The 25831-nt window shown below is 40.8% G+C and overlaps 10 protein-coding genes across 10 annotated transcripts; 5 read left to right on the top strand and 5 right to left on the bottom strand.

Annotated features, from left to right (window-relative positions):
- The first annotated feature begins 1412 nt into the window (after nt 1-1412).
- Nucleotides 1413-2418, top strand: SJAG_02153 (hypothetical protein). Its single transcript, XM_002173330.2, has one exon. The coding sequence runs from the start codon at nt 1441-1443 to the stop codon at nt 1930-1932; it is 492 nt and encodes a 163-aa protein (XP_002173366.1). The 5' UTR covers nt 1413-1440; the 3' UTR covers nt 1933-2418.
- Nucleotides 2419-5487: 3069 nt separating this feature from the next.
- On the top strand, nt 5488-8486 carry SJAG_02152 (membrane transporter). The gene has a single exon (XM_002173329.2). It carries the CDS (start codon nt 6057-6059, stop codon nt 7617-7619), a length of 1563 nt encoding a protein of 520 aa, XP_002173365.1. The 5' UTR covers nt 5488-6056; the 3' UTR covers nt 7620-8486.
- On the top strand, nt 8421-9739 carry SJAG_02151 (NADP-dependent leukotriene B4 12-hydroxydehydrogenase). The gene has a single exon (XM_002173328.2). It carries the CDS (start codon nt 8506-8508, stop codon nt 9559-9561), a length of 1056 nt encoding a protein of 351 aa, XP_002173364.1. The 5' UTR covers nt 8421-8505; the 3' UTR covers nt 9562-9739.
- On the bottom strand, nt 9664-11746 carry SJAG_02150 (amino acid permease inda1). Its single transcript, XM_002173327.2, has one exon. The coding sequence runs from the start codon at nt 11522-11524 to the stop codon at nt 9830-9832; it is 1695 nt and encodes a 564-aa protein (XP_002173363.1). The 5' UTR covers nt 11525-11746; the 3' UTR covers nt 9664-9829.
- A 684-nt stretch (nt 11747-12430) lies between these two features.
- On the bottom strand, nt 12431-15345 carry SJAG_02149 (transcription factor). Its single transcript, XM_002173326.2, has 2 exons — nt 14811-15345; nt 12431-14753 (listed from the first exon to the last, which is right to left on the bottom strand). The coding sequence occupies exons 1-2, from the start codon at nt 14891-14893 to the stop codon at nt 12695-12697; spliced, it is 2142 nt and encodes a 713-aa protein (XP_002173362.2). The 5' UTR covers nt 14894-15345; the 3' UTR covers nt 12431-12694.
- A 146-nt stretch (nt 15346-15491) lies between these two features.
- Nucleotides 15492-17449, bottom strand: SJAG_02148 (glucose-6-phosphate 1-dehydrogenase). The gene has a single exon (XM_002173325.2). The coding sequence runs from the start codon at nt 17206-17208 to the stop codon at nt 15775-15777; it is 1434 nt and encodes a 477-aa protein (XP_002173361.1). The 5' UTR covers nt 17209-17449; the 3' UTR covers nt 15492-15774.
- Nucleotides 17450-17940: 491 nt separating this feature from the next.
- Nucleotides 17941-20255, top strand: SJAG_02147 (uracil permease). Its single transcript, XM_002173324.2, has one exon. The coding sequence runs from the start codon at nt 18150-18152 to the stop codon at nt 19833-19835; it is 1686 nt and encodes a 561-aa protein (XP_002173360.2). The 5' UTR covers nt 17941-18149; the 3' UTR covers nt 19836-20255.
- A 114-nt stretch (nt 20256-20369) lies between these two features.
- SJAG_02146 (hypothetical protein) lies at nt 20370-23678 on the bottom strand. Its single transcript, XM_002173323.2, has 2 exons — nt 20942-23678; nt 20370-20890 (listed from the first exon to the last, which is right to left on the bottom strand). Exons 1-2 carry the CDS (start codon nt 23471-23473, stop codon nt 20531-20533), a joined length of 2892 nt encoding a protein of 963 aa, XP_002173359.1. The 5' UTR covers nt 23474-23678; the 3' UTR covers nt 20370-20530.
- SJAG_05256 (glutathione-dependent formaldehyde-activating enzyme) lies at nt 23591-25634 on the bottom strand. Its single transcript, XM_002173321.2, has one exon. It carries the CDS (start codon nt 25538-25540, stop codon nt 25055-25057), a length of 486 nt encoding a protein of 161 aa, XP_002173357.1. The 5' UTR covers nt 25541-25634; the 3' UTR covers nt 23591-25054.
- SJAG_02145 (short chain dehydrogenase) lies at nt 24150-25046 on the top strand (the record flags this gene model as incomplete). Its single annotated transcript, XM_002173322.1, has 1 exon — nt 24150-25046. One exon carries the CDS (start codon nt 24150-24152, stop codon nt 25044-25046), a length of 897 nt encoding a protein of 298 aa, XP_002173358.1.
- Nucleotides 25635-25831: the final 197 nt, after the last annotated feature.

Genomic DNA, 25831 nt, shown 5'->3' with positions numbered 1-25831 from the left:
AATCTGCAACAATGGATTTCCACCCGTTATTAAGCTCCTCTCTTATGAACTTCAGAGGTTTCATGGTGGTGAGTTGAAGAAGAACCGCGTCTTTCCTAACCTTAACTTAATTAAGCTTGGTATTTGTCGCGCAGTAAAATCGGCATAAAACTAAGTTATACAGGGTCAGCACGTTCAGCGCAATTAACAGCCATTGCAATGCTACCAGCAACTAGTATTCACAATTAAAATTCTCTGGTTGTGAGGTTAGTCAATAGAAATAATTATGATATTATGAAGAGGATGTTTTTGCTGATGGTTACTCTAAGGAATGCAATACCCACAATAAGGGTATTCGGCATTACCATCCCTGTCGTTTGTGGCTGCCATGATCATGCAAACCGCACTACTACGAGCTGACGAATTATGTATCCCAGACTCCTGTGCTTTTTGTTAGCTGTTAATACTTTTTTCTGTCTAAAAAAGGGCCAATCCAATGTGGTCTGGCGCAGTTAATATTAGACACGCTGGTAAACAATTGTATCAAGCATGACAAACCTTTATTCATTTGTAATTATTCGCTGCTGTTCGCTTGTTACGACAACTGTAGAACTGCAATTAATCCTGCAACCAATTATATGCACTCACTTTGATATTTAACATTGCACGTTATAAAAAAGCGGCGATCTGCTTAAAGCAAAGTTTAAAAAAACAATATATGACAGCCTGCTTTTCTCTACATTAGTATAATAAAATTAGAATGTGCAATGTGGAAGAAAGAGGCAGATACTGTCCGCTGCTGATTTGTTATGAAGCCAAGGAGACAAGCGTGTTCCCAAGAGGCTTCTCAATTGTAAGTTTATACGTACCACTGCTCACCTGACATCTGTCAAGAATAAATAGGAAACATTCCGTAATGTTGCCTGTTCATAAGAACAATTCAACAGGGGGTATGTGGGTTCCAGCTTAATTAACATGGGGCGGAGGGTGGATGCAAAAGTTACAAATTTCAGTTATTATCCCATGGTTCACGTAAACGAAGGCTATATAAGAGTAATGTGTTTCCGTTTGGAAACCTCATCCTATACAGACAATGAGTTTCAAGTCCAGCGTTAAGTTTTTGAGTGTTTTGACTGCCATCTCGGCCATTCCCGGGTTTGGTCAGTGTGTGGACAACCTATACAGAGTCCGTAATGCTGTATTGTACATGCAGACTATCCCTATGATGAATCTAGAGGAGAAGTGTGGTTCAATGGCTCGAAAATTGTTACCACTGATGGCCTCCCTGCTCTCGAAGACATTGGAATTTACACATATTCCAGTGCGAATTACTTGACGAAAGTGGTGGAATTGGCAGAAGAGTCGATTTCTAAAGGCCACACTTCCGACGCTGTCTTGCTTTACCATAAATTCCGTTATTCGGGAGATCACGCAGCAACGGCTCTTCATGAGGACAGTGACATGTCTAAGGATATTGCTAAGTGGATCAAGCAAGGAACTGAAACTGATGGTTTGAAGAAGAGAGCCGAGGATGTTGCTTCTATCCTTGCTGATACTGCATCCACCGCGGATGTATCTAGTTATTTTGCCAATCTTGTTTCTTTAGTAAACACCACCACGCAAACGCAAACGCAAACGCTTCAAGAGAGAAGTAATATCGTGTGTCATCCCGCCCATCAGGCACCTAAACAAGCATGCAGACAACTGCTTCAGGCCATTGCCAATGACCACACTATTAAAGACATGCGACACCAAGCAGTCGGATATAACGGTTGCTACGTCAGTTACAGTCCTGCAGCTCCTGTTTTTCTTGACCAGCTTCACGATCCCGCACAACAATGTATCGACACATGCTCTGGTGATTATGTCAGCTGCAGAAATATCGGTCTTACAATGGTTCGAGACTGGACTATTACTGAATGTCTTTCTAACCGTCCTGACGGATGCCGCTAATTGTTTCATAGTTTTCAACTTTAGTGGTTAAATGAACGACTATTATTGTACGTATTGTTAAATGCGCTGTTTTCATTCTCAACCTTAATAATTTTTGTTTGTTCAATGGATATACTCCATATGCGTATGTGAGTAATTTGAAATGCAAATGTTCTTCCGATGTTCTTCAGAAAAGAAAGGAATATACAGAACTGTTGTCTGAAAGCAATAAGGCACTACATTCTATAGCAAGAAACTAGAAGCGAAACCCCACACCGCAATTCATGTCTCTCGGTGCGAAGTTAGATTTCCTTCTATGACATGTCGTACATTAAGCACCCGATAATGCGTACCACAGAAACAAGGTAACCCCAAGCCCTTTCAACTATAACGTATATAAAGGATACATTCATAATATTCGTCATCAAGTGAACCAAGAAGTACTCTTCTTTTAATCAAGGGAATAATAATAACTTTTGAAACGACTGCGTATGACACCTAAATGCCCTCTAATTATTAGTTGCCGAAACTAGTAACCAAGTATTATACAGTGGTCGTGTAAAGGCTACAATTGTATTTAAAAAAAAAAAGTGCATAATTAATATTACTTATTCCAAGTAATTATACTGTTCTGTAAACACCCATCACAAGGTTTACGTTTATCATATTGCGCGTTTCCATTGACGCGGAGGCCGTAGGCCTACATTAACACCACATGTTGAGATCCTCTCATAGCGAGTAAGGGAAATGCAATTCGGTTAGAAAAAGCTTAATATTATCATCTTGGCTGAATGCGAAATCATTTATGTGAGGATACTCTTGATGCCGGTAGCAATTAATGTTTTTATTATCAACCATAGAGTGTTCTAGAATGAGTTTCTACGTAATTGAAGGAATTCTTAATGCCCCATCGATCACTAAACCGAGGATGTATAATCAAAGCCTGGTTATATATTTGACGCTGTTCGGTGTCTGACAAAGTACAAACTATCGTTAAATGTATTAGATATCAATAAATAGCAGGCGCTCGTCCGATCACTTGCTTTAAGCAATCTTGTTTAACAACTAACATTCTCTACACTTTTGTAATAGGAATGGAAAATGCAACTCAACGAAGAAAATGGGGATACTTCAGACACTGTTCACCTGCCATTTTTTTATTAAGGAAGGGAAAACAGCTCTAATGTCGCTTGTTTATAAGAACAATTTGACAGGAGTATGCGATTTTCGGCTTAGCGAATATGGGGGTGAAGGGGAAAGGTGAATGCAAAAAAGTTACAATTTTCGGTTTTTATTCCATGATTTATATACAATTGAGACTATATAAGGCTAACTTATTCTCCTATATAGAGACTCAAAACCTACGGACAATGAGATTAACTATAAACGAGATAATTATCACTAGTTCTAATTAGTTGTTTTTTCTGTGAAGGTATTTTCTTCCACTAAACACTGCTCATAAGTCAACAGAGCAGTTTTTAAGGTTTTTCGGCCGCACGATTAAGCGATAGGTTAAACCCTTTCACATACGTTAACGTTTGGTGCGATACGCTAAACTCCTGCTATAGTTAATGAAGTACTGGGGTTCAAAAGCATCCTTGACAAAGGGAGTATTCCAAATGTTGATTTGAAAACGTAATGCCAGTTGATTGTTTTAGTTCTTACTTTTAATATATTTCTTGTTTTTATTAATAAACAAAACATGCTTTAAATTTACTATTTGAGGAGCAAGTGAAGACGCCTCAAATGAAGATACTGCATTAAGCAGTAGCTGCTAATCTTACATCCTTGAGCCTGTATATCACACACACCTTATTTGAATGTTCAATTGAGTTAGCAACATTTATCTTATAACATAATTATTGTCCCTACCGCTGCTTTGTTTATACTCCCTTTTTTTTTGGGCCAACAAACAATGTCATATGCACATGAAAACAACTCAAACGGGGTAAGAAGTTTCAGTTTAACGAACATAAGGGTTGAAGGGAAATGTCATAGCAATTCGGTTCTTCTCATGTTGACGTATAACAATGCAGTTGAGTCTACATAGGAAGGAGAAATTCTTCTTTTTCTTTATAATATAACAGAGTGCACGAATGACGATGATAAAACACCTGGCGTTAATATTGGATGTTGGTTAAACATCATTCTATTATTGTGAATGCAAATAAAAACCCTCTGTTGGTAAACGCACGAATTTAAATCTCGTTCACCGCAGAACTATCATTATTGTACGTTAACTCGAAGCAGATTTCCATTCGCATGAATGGTAATAAACAAATGAACATTCGAAACTCGTTTTCAAACAATATCCTCATGGTAACGCCATAAAACGACCGGTTACCACTTTTTCTTCGCTTAAAAAACTGTTTAATGATTTAATTTCAGGTAGCGAGGAGCCGAACTGCATAATACGATGGAGGTAGCGGATGAAAATAAATGTTAAATTCAACATCTTCCTTATAGAAAGTGGTTTGCTATACGCATGGAGGAATTTTTGTTATCAATGTTTCATATTAATCACTACTACTGAGAAAGTAGTGATAACAGTTGGATGGACGTTAATATCGCTCTAAGACAGGGATGCTTAATAATCAGTATCCCTACTAGCTATGAACCGGCGGTTCCGCGCGTTAGAGCTGTTGTTGTCACTTCGTTTCTGTATCTTTCTTTTAACAAAACTGCACTCACGGAACAGCAGTCTCATAATGTGCATCACGTGTTGGAAACAAGCGTGAATGGACGCGGAACGGCAGAAATTTCAGTTTGAGGTTTCACCTTGACCTAACGACATAAGCCACTTGCTGTTGCCTTCTTTTTGACGAATGAAACCAATAGTTTAAGCAACGAGAATATTCTGAAACCATGTTTGAAAAAACAGTAAAAACATTGATAAACTATGACCACGAATGTAGAAATTACTCATGTCGCATTACAAAGTTGCTAAAGAGTCAGTGGTGAAAGGCGGGCCGATACGTGCCCCAATTAAGTAATTGCCGAAAAAGGGCGCGGGAAGGCAATGCACGTGGCGGCGGCTTATTCAATGTATGTCGGTTTTGTGCTACGAAGTGGCTGTAAACAGTATCTTGAGCGTATGGACGAAGTGATGTTTCATTTGTAAAATTCAAGATTATAAACGGTTCTTATCTGTGAGCTGGCAATTTGCTCTAGTTTAATAATTAATTTGCGGACAGGGGCAATGTCCAAGGGGGTATAGCGACGAGTATTAAGCGAAACTAAAACCAAACAAACAACTTGTTCTCCAGAATATCATCTAATTGACATCTTGGTTTTATTTCAATTTTTGACATTCGCATTTCTTTGTGGCTTGTCCTTTATCTTGTCTATACTGGAATTGCCTTTGGGACTTTTTCGTCGTCTTTCGCCGACAAACAAGCGAACAGCCGATATGAAGGTAGTCGTGTTAAGATTTTGCTTATTTTGAGTTCCTACATAGATTATTGTTCGTATAAAATATTATTAAATTGTTATCATTAGTTTCTCTTTGCTTCACATTATTTTTATGAACTTTTTTCTTCCCTTTTTTTTTTTTTTTTTTTTTTTTTGCGACTGATGCGACAATATGAAAAGGTCCAGACCTAGGCTTATCCGTTCCGTATAACGGGACGACTTCTCGCCTCTTCGTGACGCCAGATTTACCTTGGTGCAGCAGTGACCTTACTAGCTCACACGACGCAGAACTTTTCCCAAATCATTGCCCGAGGAACACGAGGACGATTGATGCTTGTCGCCCTATATCTGTAATTATCAGGCTTCCTGGGTATTTAACCCAGCTCTTCACTACCTCCAGCATTCCCCTTTTTGTTTTTTCTTTGTTTTTCTTGTTTAAGAGCACTTAGGTTCGGCTCTTTTTTTTTTTTTTTTTTTCCAATTTTTTATTATTATTTCTCTATTCAAGTAAAACTCAACTTGAATTGATCTGCATTATTTTGATTTCATTTTTGTCAATTCATTTTTTTTAAATTGGGTTTACTACTAACGTTGAATGTTCGAGATTGTCCTTGGAAGAACCGCTATACTTAATTTTTATTTCTATTCTAGGCCTTAGAGAAATTCGGTCTTTGCTCTCTGTCCCAACTATACATCTTTGTTTTTTCCCGTCTAGGTCATTCCATTAGTTTAGGATGTCTAAAGTTTCAGCCGAAGATGCCGTGTCCGTAGCAGCGCTGGACCCAGAAAAGGCGTTAGAAACCCCTAGAGAAGAAAAGCTGCAAAAATCGGAAATCCTCCTCAATGGCGACGTTGAAAGCGAAGGAATTGGCTCATTGTCGTCTGGCGGTATTGATGCTATTGTTAAAGCCGTCGACCCTGACGATCCGTTACATCCTTACCATTGGAAGCCATGGAAAAAGTGGATGATTACGGCAATGTATTGTACACTTGAGATCTATGTGACTTGGTCATCTACAGGTGTCGTTAACTTTTTGTATGAGTTCGAAGAAATATGGCATTGCAGTCAACAAGCTGCATGCATGGTACAAAGTTTTTTTATTTTCGGCAATGCTGTCGGTCCCCTTTTACTTGGTCCTTTGTCAGATGTTACGGGACGCAAATGGGTTTATGTTTGGGCCATGGTTCTCTTTGTAGTATTTCAGATTCAACAAGCGCTGGCGCGTAATCTGGCTACAATGATTATCGGAAGTTTCATTGCAGGCTTTTTCGGAAGTACTGCGCTGGCCAATGTCGCTGGCAGTATTGCTGACGTATTTGACAAGAAAACGATCGGTATCCCAATGAGTTTCTTCGTCTGGGGCGCAAATGCTGGTGCTTCTATCGGTTCACCGATTAGTGAGTCTATTATTGAGCATACAACTTGGCGGTGGTTTTACTGGATGAACATGATCGTCGGGGGCGTTCTTATTGTTCTATGCATTATGATGCCCGAAACACTTCCTTCCATTAACATTGGCCGTGATTTCTTTTCATCTCGTTTGGAAAGTGTGCAAGGTGGTGCACGATTGATTGTCCGGAAAACAGCTTTTGCATTGGCAATGGCTGGGAAAATTTTCCTGACTGAACCCATTGTTTTGTGCTTAGGCCTGTACAATGGATTTTTGTATGGTTTAACATTCTTGTATCTTGACGGGATTTTCGACATATTCTTGGACAAGTACAAAATGTCGTATATGGGTGCAAACCTTACATATTTGAACTTTCTTGTCGGCGCAACAGTTGTAATACTCATTCAGCCGATACAGGATTATCTTCATCGTCAAGATACCGCAAGTCATGGATATAGTCGACCGGAGGCTCGTTTCAAGTTAGCATTGCTGTTAGTGTGGCTCTTCCCTATTAGTTTGTTTTGGTTTGCATTCACGTCTAACGGTCATATTCATTGGATTTGCCCTGTCATTGCAGGAGGCGTGCTTAGTGTTGCAGATGCTTTCCTTTGGTTATGCATGGTTAACTACATTGGTGAGTCCTATCCATCCGTCGCCGGCTCGGCAATTGCAGCATTCACTTTTCCCACGTTTATTATTGCTGGTGTCCTTGTTCATTTAGGTGTCTTGATGTTTAAGAACATGTCATCCACCTGGGCTATGGCACTTCTTGGTTTCGTGAGTCTGCCTCTGGTAGCTCTTGTTTATGTCCTTTACTTCTTTGGTGTTAAAATTCGCAACATCAGTAAGCTCGCTGCTAAACCAGAGAGAACTGTAGAACAAGTTGAACCAACTCAAGTGGTATAGATGAGCTCTTTTCTGCATTCCCACTTCTGCTCTACATCTTGTTTTAAAACCTCGGTCATCACTTCTATGATTGATAGTGAATCTTTTTCACTTCTGATTATGTTTTGTAGATGTGTGGTACCACTCTTTGCTTCCCTACAATAACGTTTTCGAAATACCCCTCCCCCTTCTCCATTATCGCTAGAATATAAACGTTGTTTAACAAGGCTAACTGTGCTAACAAGAAACTTCTGAGTGACTACCCGAAAGTTGGCAAATTTTGGTCCTATGCTTCGTTCATTTTATTTGTCTGTCTTTTATCAAAAAACCCGATTTTTGGTCTTCCCATTACCTTGCCATCAGTAGTGTTATACGAAAAGGGACGAAGAATAAGTGTTGCTCAGGACTGCGTTACATTTAACTACTTCGTCTTTCTGCTACTTACTGTAAATCTACCAACTATTCTCATCACAGAGACGTTGCCAAATAACTCTATTTTGCTCTTTATACATGTTATCTTCAATAATATCATTCTACTGTCTTAATTCACGTATGGATATTTTCTAAGCCTACTACTTATTACTAAAGCAGCGGTATTTTTTGTCATCCGCTGTCGCCAGCTTTGGCTTAAATGTACCGAATAAGCGAAGATGCATTGATTTGTTGTACCCTTGAGTCCTGCTGCACCACTAAAAACGATTAGTTAATGCTCTTTTACGTAAAATCTTATGCAACGGACTTTACATCCGTCGCTTACGTAAAATCCATCATTATGACAGTTAGTTGTTACAAAAGTGGCTTCACTCTGAGACGGTTAAGCAATGTATAAATAGGTTTAACGGTTCCTCATTTTTTAACTCCTACATCTAAAGAAATCAAATTTATACTTAAAATTTATAGTTTAACTATGTCCAAGACGAACAACGCTGTCATTGTCAAGGAGTTGATGCCTCCTCACAGCGGGTACCCTGTGGTTGGAAAGAACATTGCTTTCGCGAAGCGCCCATACGATGAATCAAAATTAAAGGTCACCGAGGATTTCCCCCTGCTGGTCAAAGTTTTATACCTTTCAATCGATCCTTACCTTCGTGGACGCTTTGATGCCTCTTCATATGACTCTTATGTGCCACCCTTCGAGCAAGGAGCTCCTGTTTGCGGATTTGCCGTTGGAGTTGTTGTTGACTCTGCTTTGGACCAATTTAAGAAAGGACAGAATTTAATCGGTCTTTTTAATTGGGAGGAATATGCGTTGGTACACAAATCAGTGCTTCAATATGTTTACCCTACTCCTAAAGGCGCAAATTTGCCTTTAATTGACTATGTTGGTGTCCTTGGAATGCCAAGTCAGACGGCTTACACTGGGCTGAAACTTGTTGGTCAACCCAAAGCTGGCGAAACAATCTTCATTTCAGCTGCATCTGGGGCTGTTGGCCAAATGGCCGGCCAATTATGCAAAGCGGCTGGACTTTATGTTGTCGGCAGTGCCGGTACTGACGAAAAAGTCGAGTTTCTTAAAAACGAACTTCACTTTGTTGCGGCCTTTAACTACAAAAAGGAGAAGCCACTCGAAGCACTCAAAAAGTACTGCCCCAAGGGAATTGACATTTACTTCGAAAATGTTGGTGGTGAAACACTGGATGCCGTTCTAAGTGTCGCCAACCGTTTTTCGCGTATCATCGGGTGCGGAATGATCAGTCAATACAATGCCAAGGAACCTTATCCTTTAAAAAACATCATCAACATTGTAAAGAAAAGCATTACGTTTCGTGGATTCATCGTTTCGGACTATTTTCATGAGTACCAAAAGGAGTACTATGCAGACATCCCAAAACTTGTTCATGAGAAGAAGCTCAAGTACAGAATTGATGTTACCAAGGGCCTTGAAAATGCGCCTGACGTATTCTTAGGCATGCTTCACGGTAAGAATTTTGGCAAGTCAATTGTTGAATTAGTCTCTGAGTAAGACATGTCATATGTAAGAAGAAGCACTGGCAGCATTCCATCTATATTTGACGTTTTTTATACATTAGCTCTGATGATTATGCCTAAATTTTACGAATATCATTTTTTGGAGAAACTTTTATTTTATTAATTAAAAAAAAAACGAGGTTACTAATATTTGCAGAGTATTATAGTAGTAAAGGTATTACTGGGGGAAGTCATCATGCAATCGGAAGGTAAAGGAAGACTGTGATCAAAAGGTAGTTTTCAGCTTTAGCGAAAACGTGGAACTAACAACAAGAACGGGCGAAGGACCAGGCATATTGCTTGAGCGTCTTTTTTTCTTTTGGTTGAACAGGGTACTCACGAAGACCACTGTCCAAATCAAGCTCTGACAGAGGACGATACTTCTCTTTGGAGAAGATTTTATGTAAAATAAAGAAAGCACCAATTACAAACGGCGTAAGGAAATTTTGGAAGAAGTTAGATACCGATGGTTTAAGGCCAATAGGAAATAAAGCAACATAGAACTGAGCAGCAAAAATGACGATGACGAAAACGAAGGCGTAAGCAGATCCAAAGATGCCTAAAGGTGAACGGAATCCAATCGTCTCAAGTGATTTTCCTTGTTTTTTGAAAGCCATACGGTAACGAATGTGACATAAGCAGATACTAGCCCAAGTAAACAGAGTACTGAGACTTGAAAGAGCAAGAAGCCAGTTAAAAATAAGATCACTCTTACCCGTCAAGTTCAAGTAGGCCAAGCAAGCAAACAAGAAGATAAGACACAATGCAGGAAGAGGACGACCTTGACGATCAATATACTTGAAAATCTTAGGCGCATGACCTTTCACTGCAAGCGATTGAAGAACACGACTTCCTGCATACGACATGGCATTAGTGGCAGAGATAACAGAAATGGTAATGACGGCATTCATGACCGAAGGAAGCGCCTTTACACGAGCATTCTGAATAGCAATAACGAAAGGACTGGCAGAAGTACCACTCAAAGCTGTCAATCTCGGATCATCAGCGCGAACTAACAAGGTAACAACGAACAATGCAAGCACATAGAAAATTGAGATTCTCCAGAATACTTGATGGGTTGATCTCGGGATTGAAATTTGAGGATTTTTCGTCTCGGCGGCGGCAAGTCCGACCATTTCAGAGCTTGCGAAAGAAAAGGCAGCTGTAGCAAATACAGAACAGAAACCCTTAAAGCCATTGCGGAATCCACTAGCACTGATAATTGAGGTACCAATGTAACCACGGGGGTCCGATGGAACACCGCCTACATCATCAATGATACCGAAGATAATAAAACCGACCATGGCTATGACTTTGACAGCCGAGAGAGCGAATTCCACTTCACCATATCCCTTCACACCAAATAAGTTAATAATGATGAGGAGAACGAGAAATATGGTAATCCAGATGCCACTATTTACATCAGTCCAGAATTTAATTGTAACAGTTGCAACGGTAAGTTCCAAGGGAATAGTGCAAAGAAAATGTAGCAAGTAATTCCATCCCAAAGCGAAACCCCAGGAGGGATCAATGAATCGAGTAGCATACGTCGTAAAGCCACCATGAATTGGGTAAGCGACAGCCAACTCACCCAGCGCGTAAATTGTGCAGAACACCATTGTACCCAAAATTGAGTAGTTAATAATTACTGAGCCAGCACCACCCTTGTGAAGTGCTTTACCACTTCCAACCCACACACCCATACCAATTGCACCTCCCAGTGCAATCATTTGGATGTGGCGGGTTTTCAATTTCTTTTTCAATGCGACTTCATCTCGCTGAGCAACTTCGGGCGCTGGCTTGAAACCATCAATGAATCGTCCAAAAAGGTTACGATTTGGAATAACTTCATTTCCTTCTCCTTCGCTGATGGTTTCAACAGAAGCCTGGTAAGGCTCCTTCTCCTTTAGTTTTTCCTCATTTGAATAGCGGCTTTCCTGGGCAGTAATCGGATCCATTACTTAGTAGTACACGCTTTAATACACAAGAAATTGGATATGTATTGCAACGGCAGTTATGGGTATATGATACACGAACCAACAATTCGCTTCCAAAGTTTTAGCGCAAGTCGTGAAGATCAAACGCCTTGCTGCTAATGCTTGCACACATCTTGTCAAGGGAATTGGTTAATTATAGCTACAGAAAATCGGAAAAACGATATGATTCTTGACAAGTTTTCCCTTCAATTGTCTTTTCGTTTGCCATCCTTCTTCAGACTATGTGTTTATCTTAGATAACAGTCGGCTTTTTTTTTGATTGAACAAAAGCAAATCTTATAAAAAATCTATTGGTTAAAAAGACAACTTAAGCAGCATCTGATTTATCTATGTGACGTGTCGGCGCGATCGAGCGGGTGAAATACATCGTCACAAAAAGCCCAAGCGGTAGTTCGTGGCGCATAGATAACCGTTTTCTAATCTTTCTCGACTCTGAGTGGATACATCGGTCAGCTGCCTCAAACATAATCGTCATGATCCCTAACTTGCCGAAGTATCATTTGCGTAATTTTCGCCAAGACGAATCAGCTATTGGGATGATGCTGTTACGCTTTGGCACTCCCTAGAAAGCTCGCAATAATTCTTATCACGGATTATGGTTGAAAAGTCTCTAGTATCAAAGATGAATTGATTACTCAAAGAATGCGCTGACAAATGACTTCTTGGAAGCTTCGCTTTTGATGCGCTTTAGGCTCTGTTTGTTCCTTATCAGAGCTAGTCACATGCCAGTATCTAAACATAGACTTAAGCCCTTGCTGGGGATTGAAGCAAGCTCGTTTGGTAGAAAACTTTGTAATTTAAGATTAAAGATAATCAAAGAACTCTGTGGTGATTTTTCCGAAGTGAGAATCGAACAGCTCGTGCGCAAACATATGATCTTCATCAATCATCTCCTTCCTGAGCGTATAAACTCTATTTTTAAATAATTAAAAAACTTAAATTACAACCACGCATTATATATTGTAATTGACAATTGTGTATTACTCTGCTTATTATCACCGGAAACCCATTTAAAACGTGAATATGAAACGAATGAAAACCAACCGACGGCTTATGTTACATATATAGAAAACAAAGAACCAACATGGAAAAATAAAAAAAATCGTGAATCATCTGAAACTTTCTACACAGTCAAATTGCCAGTCCGTGGTCCTGCAGATCGTCATATGGCCTTAAACCAAAGTCGGATTTAACTTCGTTACCAAAGACCTCATTCCACCACTGGATGTCGCCCAGTGGTAAGGATGTTTTTAATGGGATGGGAAGTTCTTGATTAAGAACATCCTGCATGTGTGAGGGAGAAAGAGTCGGTGCCGGCTCTTTTCCCGTTTCAGTAAATTTTCGAACTGAGTTGTCACCAAACTTCGGAAAATCAGTAACCGGTTTTGATAACAACTCTTTCGTATAAGTGGCAGCAACGTCAACCGCGGGATTGACACTTTGTTGATCTTCCATTGTTGAAGCATACTCCAAGATGCATTGCGGAAATCCCAGGAATTTTAGATCAAAAAACGGCTGCTCCGGCTCTGCGTACTGGAACCGGTAATAATTATACAGCTTTTGAAATACTGTGAGCATGTCCTGATTCGTTTTCCAATACTTTGCACGTTCATACAAAACTTGATAATCCGTTTCCACATAGGTTGACGATGTCGCAAAACCAGGATCAGAATTAAAAAGACAGAACTTACACAGCATGTGAATGGTAGAAGCGTTAAGTATGCTAAATCCAAAGAACGGACTCATGTTGTGGTTAATGGGATCCTTTGCCAATTTCGTGATCATGTCTGCCGAACTCAAAAGTGTGTTAAGAATCTCATCAACCCACATTGTAGGAGGATGCTGTCCAAAACGAACGGAGAGAGATGAGAAAAGCGAAAATTTGTTGTTGCACTTTTTAGGAAAAAGGTCCAAAAGATTCCGTATCAGGTAAACAGTAGCGGTATGATATAGCAAATGCAAGAATACATAAGGAGAACCGATGGAAGAACCAGGAATACTATTGGCCGTATAATTGACGTACGACCAACACAATTGCGAAGGTAGGGCCTTCCGCCATTCCAAGAGCTGATCCATATGCTGATGAAATTCCGATTGAGGCAGCCAAGGAGGAACAATATTTTGCAAGCATCCGCCCGACAATACCCAACGGGAAGTATCACTCCAAACACTCGTAAGCCTTACCAACCAGGCCATAATAGAGTTAGTTGGTGATTTTTGAGGTATTGAGTTTTCGGCAGAATACTCGGTGTAAGCAGCTTTGGGCGCAGATCCATCAAAAGTTTCTGTTAACATTTCGCGAAAGTACAGAAAATCTTCTTCATTACATGGAAGCTGAATATTTGTTTTTTCAAGCTTTAACGAAAGTGTCCGGAGCTTTGAAGGCGCTAGGTAGCCAGTTGTTAGAAGTCGTTCGACGATGAAACAGGCCCAATACGTGCGTCGGCGCATTTCTCGATCTCCCCAGGATAAGGATGTTGACTGGCGGCCTAAAGGATCATTATCAGGTTCGTCTCCCAAATCCATTGAATCGACCATTCGAATTGCCATTCCTAACAAAAGCCAAGACTTTGATCCTCGACCAGCTCCAAGTTCTAGTAAAGCAAGGAGTAATAATGAGGCAATATTCACAAGCGAAATATCCTGCAATTGAAATGACAACATCGAAAATGCTTGTTTCGCATAATAATCGGAGGCAAGGGCTGGCGTTTTAAAGTGTGCAATTTCTTCTTGAGAGAACCGAGCAGCATGAGCACAGATGCACAAAGCCAATGTCGGTGGGATAGATTGATGTGCAATTTGGGCTGTGATTTGTGCTTTATGGAAAAGCCCAAATACTTCTATATATGATGTTTTTTGAAAGATCTCCCAAAAGCGTAGGATCTTTTTATGAGATGGCATGCGAAAACGTTTGTTATAATCATCACCAGATAAAGACCCCGTAAGTGGAAATTCCATCCCATCTGATATGTCAGAAATGCTTGATTGAGAAAGCGGAAGGGCATGATGATAAGTTTGCCCATGTAAAGACACGCTATCACCATTTTTTCCGAGAACTTCACTGGAATTCAATTGGTTAATTGAACGTTTTCCGCGCATGTTGGGCCTACTGGGCCAAACACATTGAACATTATTATTCGCACAAGTAGTGCATGTCGGCTTTCCACCCGAACACTTGATTTTCTTTCGACTATACGAAGAGGTTAGTAATCTCGGCACAAGTACAGCAAAGCTATAAGCAACATACCGACAACGAAGACACGCCTGAGGCGATTGAGCCAACACTCGCCGTTTTTTTGGGACGAACTCTTTTGGTACTGCTTCCATCATAACGTAAATAAAGTTGCTTTGCTCCAGGGCAAATTACACAGGCGAAGTAAGTTTAATGGTTTAGAAAGCAGCAGTATACCTACTTATAATGTCCGTTTTAACGAATATATGAGGGAAATACTCGATATTTGTCCTTTTTCTTGCTTGGATCAAAACTTCCAATAATCGTGCAAAACAAGGGCGGATTACAGTTATAACAAAGACAATAAAGGTACCACGGGAAAGGAAAAAACAAAAGATGATAATACAACTGAATTAATCAACACTGCTACCATAAATCACAGGATGATTGTTATGTACACATGGGAGCGAACTATACGGAACAGATATCACTAGAATTCTTTAAAAGTAGTTAAACGAAGAAACAGTTCGATTTGACAACTTGAGAGGACCCTAAAAGTAGGCAATGCGAATTAACCTTTGGTAATATTAAAAACGTATCGCAAAGCTACTACGTAGCAAGCGGTGGGATTTTGGTGGTGACTTGAAAATACGAAGATCCGGTAACTCACAGAACAGAAAGCACCAAGAGAGCTACGTTTCAGTTTTTGCCGAATCTAATTTCTACTGTTTCGTTATTACTTTCATTTAAAACGTTTTAGGCAGATTTCTTCAATCTTCACTGTTGCATTAAATTTCATTAACAACATTAACATTCAAATTTATATCATAAAAACAACGGGGTGTCATTACAGTGTGGGTTGATAGAATTCAGTTAAATGGATGATTTGTCATACCGAAACTGAAGTGCGTAAATGAGGAAGAGGCGCTTTGAAGCTAGGATATTGACGAAAGTCAGCACATGGTAGTATGCTTCAGCGTATTTAAGACGTGCGTGCCTGCATAGAAACCATTATTAATTAACAGATGTCATCTGCTTTTTAGTCCCAACTCATATTGCGTTCCTTCATAAAGTCTTCAACAGCTCGTGGTCCACAATCGGACCCAAATTGATAAGGCAATGGAGGTTTCTTATTAGGGAGATCCAAAACTTTGTCAACAATCTGCCATTCCAACAAAATCTCCTCATCTGTGACAAAATGAGAATGGGAACTGTTAATAACATCCCAAAGCACTCGTTCGTAAGGCAATGGCATGTTGCCTCTGGAGAACGATTGCTGATAATCCATAGTAGACGCAACCTTCGTCATCATAAAGGTGAATCCAGGCTCCTTCACGTTCAACTCAAAAGAGGCAATCATCCGAGGAAATATTTGCGCTATAAAGCGGTTATACATATTTGGTTTGTTTCTGAAAAGACCATTTTCGCGGTTTTTGAATACGATGCGCACTTCGCAAAAGCTATCTTTAAGACCTTTGCCCGAAGAAATGACAATAGGAACTCCTTTCCACCGATCATTATCGACATGTAGTTGGCATACAGCAAAGGTCGGGGTGTTGCTATCTTTCGCGACGCCTTCAAGTTCACGATAACCCACAGTTTGGCGGTCTTTGCTCTTAATGTACTGACCTAATAATAAATCTTTTTCTTCCAATGGCCGAATGCTTCGTAAGAAAGCAATTTTAGCTGCAGCCACATCCGACTGCTCAAGAGATTTGGGTTCGTCCATTGCAACTGAACATAGCAATTGTAACAAGTGGTTTTGAACGTTGTCGCGCAGAACTCCGGATGAGTCATAATAACCAGAACGACCCTCACAGCTTGCCTGCTCGCGCAATGTAACATGAATGCTTTCAACAAACTCACTTGTCCAGACATTAGCGAAAAGGGGGTTAGCAAATCGCATCATCAGAAGGGCATCAAACATTTCCATTCCCAAATAATGGTCCACTTTGTAAGTATTCTCAATTGGCCAAACAGACCGTATATGCTCAAGCAAATCCCTTGCACTCTCTAGACTGTCTCCAACAGGCTTTTCGATAATCAAGCGGTTGTCACCGTTTAGATTTTGATCGAGTTTCGCTAATGCCATAGATACTGATTTGATGAGCGAAGGCGGGATGCCGAGATAAAATATACGTTTCGCCCGACTGCTTAAGTTTTCAGCTTCAAATCCTTTGATGTAATCGTTTAATTTTACAAATGAGTTTTCGTCAGTGTACGATCCACGAAAGTATACACAGTGTTCCACAAATGCGGTTATTGTGTCGTTTGTGTAAAATGGGAAACTCTCTTTCGATACACGAGAAACAACACGCATTTCAAAGTCTTCCCGAGAAAGATCTGAGCGAGCAAATCCAATGATTTTACTATTTGATGGAAGCAATTGTCGAGCATAAAGCAAGAACAATGCAGGGTAGATCATCGTTTTCGCGACATGTCCTGAACCTCCAAAAACAATTATTGTAAGCATTGTTATTGCAATCCTAACGAATTAGCGCTCGTTAAACAAACGGAAGAACTTGTTTTGTTTTTCAATTGTTTAGTTCCAGAAGTGGAAAGCGTAACCAAGTCTACCTATTCTCAGATACTACTATTCCGAAGTACAACGCATCGTCTCATATATACAATAGAATGACGAAGTATCGACGATTACATTATTTTTCTTCATCGTGTTACCTGAAGTAGCCTTCCACGACGTACAAACACCAAACATATTAGAGTAAAGTTCAAATTACCCTTTTTTGGTGTCAGTGACGTAAGCATGCAAAATACTGGTGGTTAGTTTCTTATAAAAACGTGCGCGAATAATCGTTCTGTAAACATGTGATGTTTTCGCCAATGATATCCGCGTCGATTACCGTATCATTGGGTGCTTCTACTATCTTTTTTTCTTTGTCCAATAAACAATACGCTATCTACCACGTGTTTTTCGGTAAGAATGACCCTCCTCTTTGGCTCCCAGGGAAATGAACGACCCAGGGACTCAGAGCGGATAAACCAAATTTCAATCACATTAATATTTTAATTCAAAGAAGCTAAGTTGCGCTTTTATCCGCTGCTTGGACGCCTCGTTGGCCATATCTTTTAATATTATATTGGCAACTTCTGCGCCCAATTAAAATCGGACGTTTTCTCCACTCAAAAAATTAAGCGATTTTCCCCAGATTTTTTTCCCGAAAAAAACAGTCACAGAAAACAATATAATGAAGACGACTCGCTTCGCATTCACATGGACGGGACAATCTAGTGAGAAGCTGGGGCAACAAAAACAATCCGCAAGAACAAGGACTTTCTAAACTTAAGGAAGCTAATAGAAACGTTGGGACGTACAGTCGAACAATACCACAACATCAATTGAAGTGTGTGTATGCATCAATTTCTTTAAGCACACGTTACTATTTTTCATTGAGAATGGAGTTCAAGAAGCTTTTATCCAAGATTGCTTATTACCTCGAAGTCGAGCATGTCCCTGGTAGTACTCAATTGGAGCGATACTTGCGAAGCTCGGACTTATTACCTGTTGAGCCTGCTCGTCGTCAATGGCACTTCAAAAATTTCGTCTTTTTTTGGTTGGCCGAGTGCATCAATATCAACACCTGGATGGTGGCTAGTACCATGATTCAGGGAGGCCTCTCGTGGTGGGAGGCCTGGGTCTGTGTCTGGATTGGTTTCATTATTGCTGCTTCTTTCTTAGTTCTTGCGGCCCATATTGGTGCCACTTATCACATTGGTTTCCCCGTCATCGTTCGCGCCCCCTTTGGCATCTTTGGAGCCCTTTGGCCCGTTCTCAATCGTACCGTTATGGCCTGCATTTGGTACGGTGTACAAGCTTGGATTGGCGGTGAATGTGTCACTTTGATGATCCGTGCCATTTGGCCCTCTTACGTGAACATGAAGAACACAATGGGGAGTAGCGGTACAACCACATATGCGTGGGTGAGCTTCTTTATTTTCTGGCTTTGTTCTCTTCCCGCGCTGTGGTTCCCCGTCCATAAAATTCGTCACCTTTTCACAGTGAAATCGGTTATCGTACCTATTGCTGCTATTCTCTTTTTCGTGTGGGCCGTTGTCAAGGCTCACGGTCTTGGTCCGATCGTTAATCAATCCGGAACCCTTCACGGCTCTGATCATGTTTGGGCATGGATCAAGGGAATTATGTCTTGCATTTGCAGCTTCTGTACCTTAATTCTTAACAATGCTGACTTTTCACGCTTTGCATCCAGCCCAAAGACTGCTGTTCTTTCCCAGTTAGTCACGATTCCCCTTGGCTTTGGTGTGACCTGTTTCATTGGTCTTATTGTCGGCTCTGCTTCTCAGACGATTTACGGAAAGTCGTTATGGGACCCTCTTGAGTTATTGAGTGAATTTCTTTACCACACTCATAGTCACGCAGTCCGCACTGGCGTGTTTTTCCTTGCTTTTTCTTTTGCATTTGCTCAGTTGGGTGTTAATGTTTCTGCGAATTCTGTGTCTGCCGGTTCAGACATGACGGCTCTTTTCCCTCGATTCATTAACATTCGTCGCGGTTCTTACGTGTGCGCGATTGTCGGTATTGCCATGTGCCCTTGGAAGCTTTTGAGTTCTGGTTCGAAGTTTACTACGGTTCTCAGTGCTTATTCTGTTTTCCTTTCTTCTTTCTGCGGAACAATCTCGGCCGATTACTTCATCGTGCGTAAGGGGTACTACAGTCTTCCGGACCTTTTTGAGGGCAAAAACTCTGCTTACTGGTATCATTTTGGCGTTTCGTGGAGAGGATTTCTCGCTTATTTGTTGGGTGTCGGCATTAACATTGTTGGTTTCGTTGGCGCTGTTGGCGCGACTGTGCCTGAGACTGCAACTCACATCTATGACCTCAGCTTCTTCGGGGGTTTCATTGTATCCTTCGTTGCGTATATCATCATTTGCACGATCGCGCCCATTAAGCCTGTTGGTGACAAGTACCTCACTGAGCCTGTAAGTGAGATTGAGGCTTACATCAGTGACTTGAGTCATGTCTTCCCCCGCTCGTCTGTTGATGATGACGCGAGCAGTTCACAAGGAACTACTCCTTCCTTGAAAAAGGAATCGGACGTGGGTATGGAAATCAAATCTCTCTGAGAAGCAGTTGTTCGAGCTGCGGCCCATGAAATACTGGTGACTTGTCGCGCTCGAGAGTGTTTCATGATTCCCTTTTCTGTTTTCTTTCAAACTTTGTTGTTTCCCTTCATCCAGATTTTTCGACTATGGTCTCAAAATTCCGTTCTTGGTCACCCCTTCCCGCTTGTACATTTTTCTTTGAGGATTTCGGCAGTGCCTTGCTATCCGTTTCTTTCAAAAAGAACTCGTTCTTAGAATGACTCATTAGTTTATATTGCGTTCTTTGACAGTAATTTCGCTTTTTGATTAGAGCGCATCTTATGTGTAGTTCATCTGGCTGTTACGCAGCCGTGTATTTTTAGTTTCTTTCTTTGGTTTGTTTTCTTTTTTTTTTTTTTTTTTTTTTAATGAATTATTTTTCTTTTTTTTTCTGTTCATTCATTTTTTTTGATTTCGTTTTATTTTGTGTGTCTACTGAGTGGTTTCGTATACTTTATTGGTCGTTCTTTTTTTTTAAATTGTTTAGACTCTTGGTTAAGCGAAGATTACGGCTTTCGTGGATTAAAGTTGTTCATGTTGACAAAAAGTGATAGAAATCTGCTCTTTTCTATAATCATTAAGGAGTGATAATAACTCTTTCATAAAAGTGAACTGTTTATAAATAATTTATGATATATTACACAATTTATCAACAGATCATATTCAATACATTCAGGCTATAAATCTTCGCGAGAAAGTAGCTGTTCAACAGTTTTTTGTATGGAAATCAACGTCGTAGGTAACGCGGAATCCTTTACAGAATTTGGCTGGGCGGAAACCATTTCTCCATACAAAAGCGTTGATTCGAGAATATCCTGTAAAGGAAACAAAGGATGAATAGTTCCACTTTTCGTAATGGAGGCCTTAACAAAGTGAAGCCAGTCCTCTAGGGGAACATTAATGATCTTCTTCTGTGAAACTCGTTCACAGATTGTTCTCAGTTCGTCACCATTCACACTGTGATATGCATTGAATAGCGAAAACTCGGTATCAGGCAACTTATGCATTACGTCGTCACTAAGTTCTTTAGTAGTAACCTATTGTTTGTTAGAAAAAAAACATTCTTGTAATGCTTGGGGCAAACCTACAATGTGAAAGGTCAAGGGGTGACCATCTTTAATTGGCCATTGCTTTGAGTTAATACAGCTCTGCAGGAAGCGCCAAAAGAAATCCCGATCAGTAATAAGACCACCCTCATCCACAATTAAACCGGGACGATATACACAAACCGGAATACCAGCCTTTGATGCAGCCCGACAACACTCTTCTGCAACGTGTTTTGAAAGTGCATAACCAGAAGTCGTGCCAGGGTTTATTGTCGTGACGTTAGCCAAATACTCTTGGCCGCCTCCGGAAATAAAGGTCAGTTTCTTAGGACCAGAGGAGCAGAGATTAAGGACATGAATTGTGGCTTCAACATTGCTTTGGTAAAGTTCTTCATAGCCTTTCGTCCAGTGGACACCTGCAGCACTGTGAACAACATGACGAACATTTTTGGAAACCCAGTCGTACTGTTTTTCCGTAAGTCCAAGTCTTACTTGTGTCACATCGCCTGCCCAGACAATAACACTCGTCTTAAAATCAGAGGCCATATGCTCAATTTCCTTTATACGTGAAGCAAGATTCGGCGAATTGCGCAAAACGCAAACAACATTCTGCTTATCCTCGAGTAAATGCTCCAAAAGTCGACGACCAAAAAATCCATTAGCACCGGTAACCAGAGTGTAGTTCTCAGCCAAACATATTTTTTGAGGGATCAACAATTTTGGGAGACAGCGGTTTTTAAGCTGCTCATCTACAAAATCGCTCAAAGGTACTTGGTATGAAAGGGACTGCGAAACTTGAGTTGGGGAAGCCTTTCCATCCAACAATAAAGGTGCAGGCACATTGACACCACATTCCTTTTCCAAAAGCTTTCCTACAAGGACTGCACGGATGGAATCCAAACCGTATGTACGGAAACCGAAATCTTTTCCTTCTAACTGAGGCAAGGCTAAAACCTTCGAAACAATTTTGCTCAATGAAGATGCGACAATATCTGAGCTTGGAACAGTTGGCAATTTTTCTTCCTCTTTCAGAAGATGTTCATTCAAGATGGCCTCTAAGCGCTTCATATCAACTTTAGCATTTGAGTTATACGGCAGCTTGTCCAATTTGAGTGCCAAGGAAAAGAACGCAATGTTTCCCAAGCGTCTGTTCAGCTCCTGCACAACATAAGACTCAGAAGCATTCTCCGACGATGTGAAACAGAGGTACAAACAACCGTTCCGGAGGAATGACATAGCCTTTTCGACTCCATCTATTCCCGACGCTAAATCGTCAAAGTAACCCAAATCATAGTAGACACCGTTAATCTTAACACGGCGACCAACACGACCTTTAATAACTATACCCATTTTGTCACCAACTTGTGTCCAAACGGCAAGATCGGAAAACAGAACGGCAGGAATGCCATTAACTGTTACGAATACCTCATTTCTTGCCTTGATAGTAAGAGGGTCGTCACCAACGTAAGGTTCAGACAGAACATCGGAATAAACACAAGGGAAACCTTCATTTCCCGGTTTCTCCTCTACAGGAACATTGTTTTCATCAACGAGCATTAGCTTCTTAACGTTTGCTCCAGGTATGTACACAATCTCTGCAGAGTCATCCTCTTTGTTCATATCCGCAGCACTAAATGAGATGAGACCCGTTTCTGTTGAACCATACTGGGGATAAACACGAGCCGATGGAATATGCTTTTTTGTCAATGGGAATAATGCTCTTGGCGTTGGCTCGCCGCCAACAACCACGTATTTACAAAAGGGGAATGTAATATCATCAGAAGGCAGACGCTGTAAAGTCAATAACAATAAATTAGGAGTCAGGACAAGTCGTTCGGCACCATTTTTTAATGCGTAATACGTGTTCCACGAAATCAATTCGGCCTCCGAGTCACACTGGACAAGGTTCTTCTTAGGCAACAACATCTTTCCGCATTCAGAATATATGGAAGATACCCATGCGTACGTCGTTAAAGCAAAGGAATTTGCTAAAAGCAGTGCCGTCACATAGTTCATAGTCTCACGTCCCATGCCATAATCAGGACCAAGACAATACCGCTCCATTCGAAAAGGCATTGATTTGGGGACGCCAGTAGAACCGCTGGAATGATTGATCAAGCTGATCGCTGGAGGGTTGCTTCCCGTGATGGCAGGTGCGCTCAAATCGTTGTCGACTTCACCGAGATTATGCAATTTAAGGTTTGCAAAAGCGCTAGTAGGCTGCAATTCGTTATATACACAATCAACAAAAGACAATCGTTCTGACAACGTCTTCACAACGTCCTCGTTCCAAAGGCTATTCATAATCACGCATGTTCTGCCGGTAGCCCATGCTGCAAGCATGGAACAGAGGAAATCCACTTCCTGTCTCATAAAAATTGCAATTGGATTCCCAAACTTCATTTTGTTGTAAAAATTAGCCAGGGTCTTCACACGTAAATGCATTTCTGCAAATGTAACCTGCTTCTCGATTCCCTTTTCTCCGTAAACATTGAGAAAAGGAAAGTCAGGACTGGCACTGACTTTTTGGAGAAATGTCTCTACAAGGTTTAGATTTTTGTTGTCGATAGTCATTCTCGTTCAGTTATTTTCAATTTAATCCAAGAAACCTAATGAAATCCCCCAAAAAAATTAAGCTTAATAGGAAATCAGTGTACCCGTGGTATCGTAAATATCAGTGTAAAAGCACGCTTTGGTCAATTAAATCACCGGTAAGGGAAATGTGCTTATTTCAAAAAAAGAATGATGAAGAGTTGTTTCAGGTATCAATTGCAACGGCAGGTTCCTTTTGAGTGTTGTCTGAAGTTGCCTAACGAAGTATCTTAAAAATTCGCAGTGGATCTGTCAATATCCCTTAATATCATCAGCCCTTAAAATCGATAAGCGTAGATAATTCTGTTTAGAGTTTTTGCCCCGGCTTTAAAAACGTTACTGTAATTTAAATTCCAAACATGTTATAAGTAACGGAATTTGGAATCCGTTCGAACGGCTTTTCATGATCCATTAGGTCATTGCCACAGAGCTGCACGGCAATTCCGGTACCCACCAAGCACCATATAGACAGTATAATTGGACAAATGCAAAATTCAATACGTAAATTCGTCCGGATGTCTGCCATCCTGTGAAGAAAACTTGTTGCTGGTTCCAGGTTACCGGATTGACCATGGGAAACGAATGTCTAGAAGTATAGCGGCTCCGAATCCTATATAACCGCAATGTCTTCTCACAGACTCCAAATCATTTAAGGAATATGCCTGTTGCATCCACAGCGCTGGTTTTGTTTGTCACCGGATGTTCTACTGGTCTTGGACTAGCACTGGTTAAAGTTGGCGTAGAAAAAGGCTACAAAGTCATCGCTTGCTCAAGAACCCCAGAGTCGGTTAATGTAAACGGGAATGCTTCGAATTTACTCAAACTGAAGGTCGATGTCACCAATACCAAGAGTGTCGAATCAGCTTTTCAAGAGGCCATTAAGGTTTTCGGCTCCGTCGACATTGTCGTTAACAACGCTGGCTACGGTCTTGTTGGCGAATTTGAGTCATATACACAAGAAGAAATGCATAAACAGATGGATGTTAATTTTTGGGGGAGTGTCAATGTGACTAAAAAAGCTTTAGAGATTATGCGCCCCAAAGGGTTCGGACGAATTCTCCAGATATCAAGTGTAGCGGGTTACTATCCTTCACCGGCATTGAGCTTATACAACGCTAGCAAATTTGCGCTCGAGGGGTTCAGTCAAACCGTGATGCGCGAACTTGATCCGTCGTGGAACATATTCATTACCGTTGTTGAACCTGGTGGAATGCAAACAGAATGGGCGAACAAAAACATGAGCTGGTCTAAGGCACATCCTGCCTACACCAAATCTACACCAGGAGGCCAATGGCGGGAATTTTGGAAGACCTATCACGGTTCCGAAGAAACCGATCCGTACAAAGCAGCATGCCTCCTTTTACGGCTTGTTAATCAATCCAAACCTCCTGCGAAATTTATATTGGGACACGATTCACTAGAACTAATCAAAAAGCAACACAGTGACATTTCAAAAGAAATGGCCCAGTATGAAAATCTGAGCAAACAAGCTACTCGAGACGACTTTGATTATTCTAATGTTGAAAACTTAAAAGCCGCCTTAGGTGCTAACTGAAACTACTCTTATGTTAGGGACTCGTGCTCCTCGTGCCACTGAAGAAGACTCATGGGAGGGTACTCTTCGTAAGAAGGGCCGTTCATCTCAATTTTTTTTGCCCAGGCTGGAGCACTGTCAAGCATGATATTTACATGTGAGGGTGGAACGGGCAATTCCGTGTCAACAGAGGATGCATATGGATGAACAAGGTGTGGGTACTCGGGACTGAACAGCCATAGGGCCGATCCACAATGTTTGCAGAATCTCCTTTCAGCACTACTTCTAACTTCTTTGTTTCCTATTCCATGTTTAAAAATTGCGTGGTAAACAGAAGTGTGCTCTATTCCCTTTACCTCTAAAGTATCATTGTTTGCTCCAAGGTTAATGCCGTAACCGCCAGAGCCGCCTGTTTTTCTGCATATCGAACAGAAGCAACGCATAAACGGTACGGCGGTTTGTGATTCAACAGTGTAAGTAACGAGTTTACAGTGGCATGAACCGTTTAAAATCATTTCTGTCAATCGTCGTCACGTATCAGTGGTTTACCTGTTCGTTTCAGTCTCATATATATCCTAGGATTTCAGGCTAATGCCATCTTTAATCGCTACACTCAATTCGATTGTAATTGTGCACCAACATTTACTACGAAATATCCTTTTTTATGACGTTATGACTACTCTGAACTTATCAATTGGCTCAACCGAAAGAAGTAACGTTGGTGTGCTAGGAGGTGTCGTTTCTCAAGAAGATCTCGTATCAGTGAACTCGTCTCTTAAGTACGATAATTAAAATGTCGCAAGTGT

The sequence above is a fragment of the Schizosaccharomyces japonicus genome, assembly GCF_000149845.2.
Source record: "Schizosaccharomyces japonicus yFS275 unplaced genomic scaffold supercont5.1, whole genome shotgun sequence".
NCBI classification, from domain to species: Eukaryota; Fungi; Ascomycota; class Schizosaccharomycetes; order Schizosaccharomycetales; family Schizosaccharomycetaceae; genus Schizosaccharomyces; species Schizosaccharomyces japonicus.
The sequence above is the reverse complement of the archived record's forward strand: the minus strand, read 5'-3'. Positions and strand labels throughout refer to the sequence as shown.

What these genes read in the sequence shown, in the direction of transcription:
- SJAG_05256 (XM_002173321.2), bottom strand. Translation starts at nt 25,540, where the DNA reads ATGATTTTAAACGGTTCATGCCACTGTAAACTCGTTACTTACACTGTT.
- SJAG_02148 (XM_002173325.2), bottom strand. Translation starts at nt 17,208, where the DNA reads ATGCTTACAATAATTGTTTTTGGAGGTTCAGGACATGTCGCGAAAACG.
- SJAG_02152 (XM_002173329.2), top strand. Translation starts at nt 6,057, where the DNA reads ATGTCTAAAGTTTCAGCCGAAGATGCCGTGTCCGTAGCAGCGCTGGAC.
- SJAG_02146 (XM_002173323.2), bottom strand. Translation starts at nt 23,473, where the DNA reads ATGACTATCGACAACAAAAATCTAAACCTTGTAGAGACATTTCTCCAA. An exon ending in ACCCCTTGACCTTTCACATT is followed by an intron (nt 20,891 to 20,941) that starts GTAGGTTTGCCC and finishes AACAAACAATAG; the next exon opens with GTTACTACTAAAGAACTTAG.
- SJAG_02149 (XM_002173326.2), bottom strand. Translation starts at nt 14,893, where the DNA reads ATGATGGAAGCAGTACCAAAAGAGTTCGTCCCAAAAAAACGGCGAGTG. An exon ending in CAGGCGTGTCTTCGTTGTCG is followed by an intron (nt 14,754 to 14,810) that starts GTATGTTGCTTA and finishes CTCTTCGTATAG; the next exon opens with TCGAAAGAAAATCAAGTGTT.
- SJAG_02151 (XM_002173328.2), top strand. Translation starts at nt 8,506, where the DNA reads ATGTCCAAGACGAACAACGCTGTCATTGTCAAGGAGTTGATGCCTCCT.
- SJAG_02150 (XM_002173327.2), bottom strand. Translation starts at nt 11,524, where the DNA reads ATGGATCCGATTACTGCCCAGGAAAGCCGCTATTCAAATGAGGAAAAA.
- SJAG_02153 (XM_002173330.2), top strand. Translation starts at nt 1,441, where the DNA reads ATGTCTAAGGATATTGCTAAGTGGATCAAGCAAGGAACTGAAACTGAT.
- SJAG_02147 (XM_002173324.2), top strand. Translation starts at nt 18,150, where the DNA reads ATGGAGTTCAAGAAGCTTTTATCCAAGATTGCTTATTACCTCGAAGTC.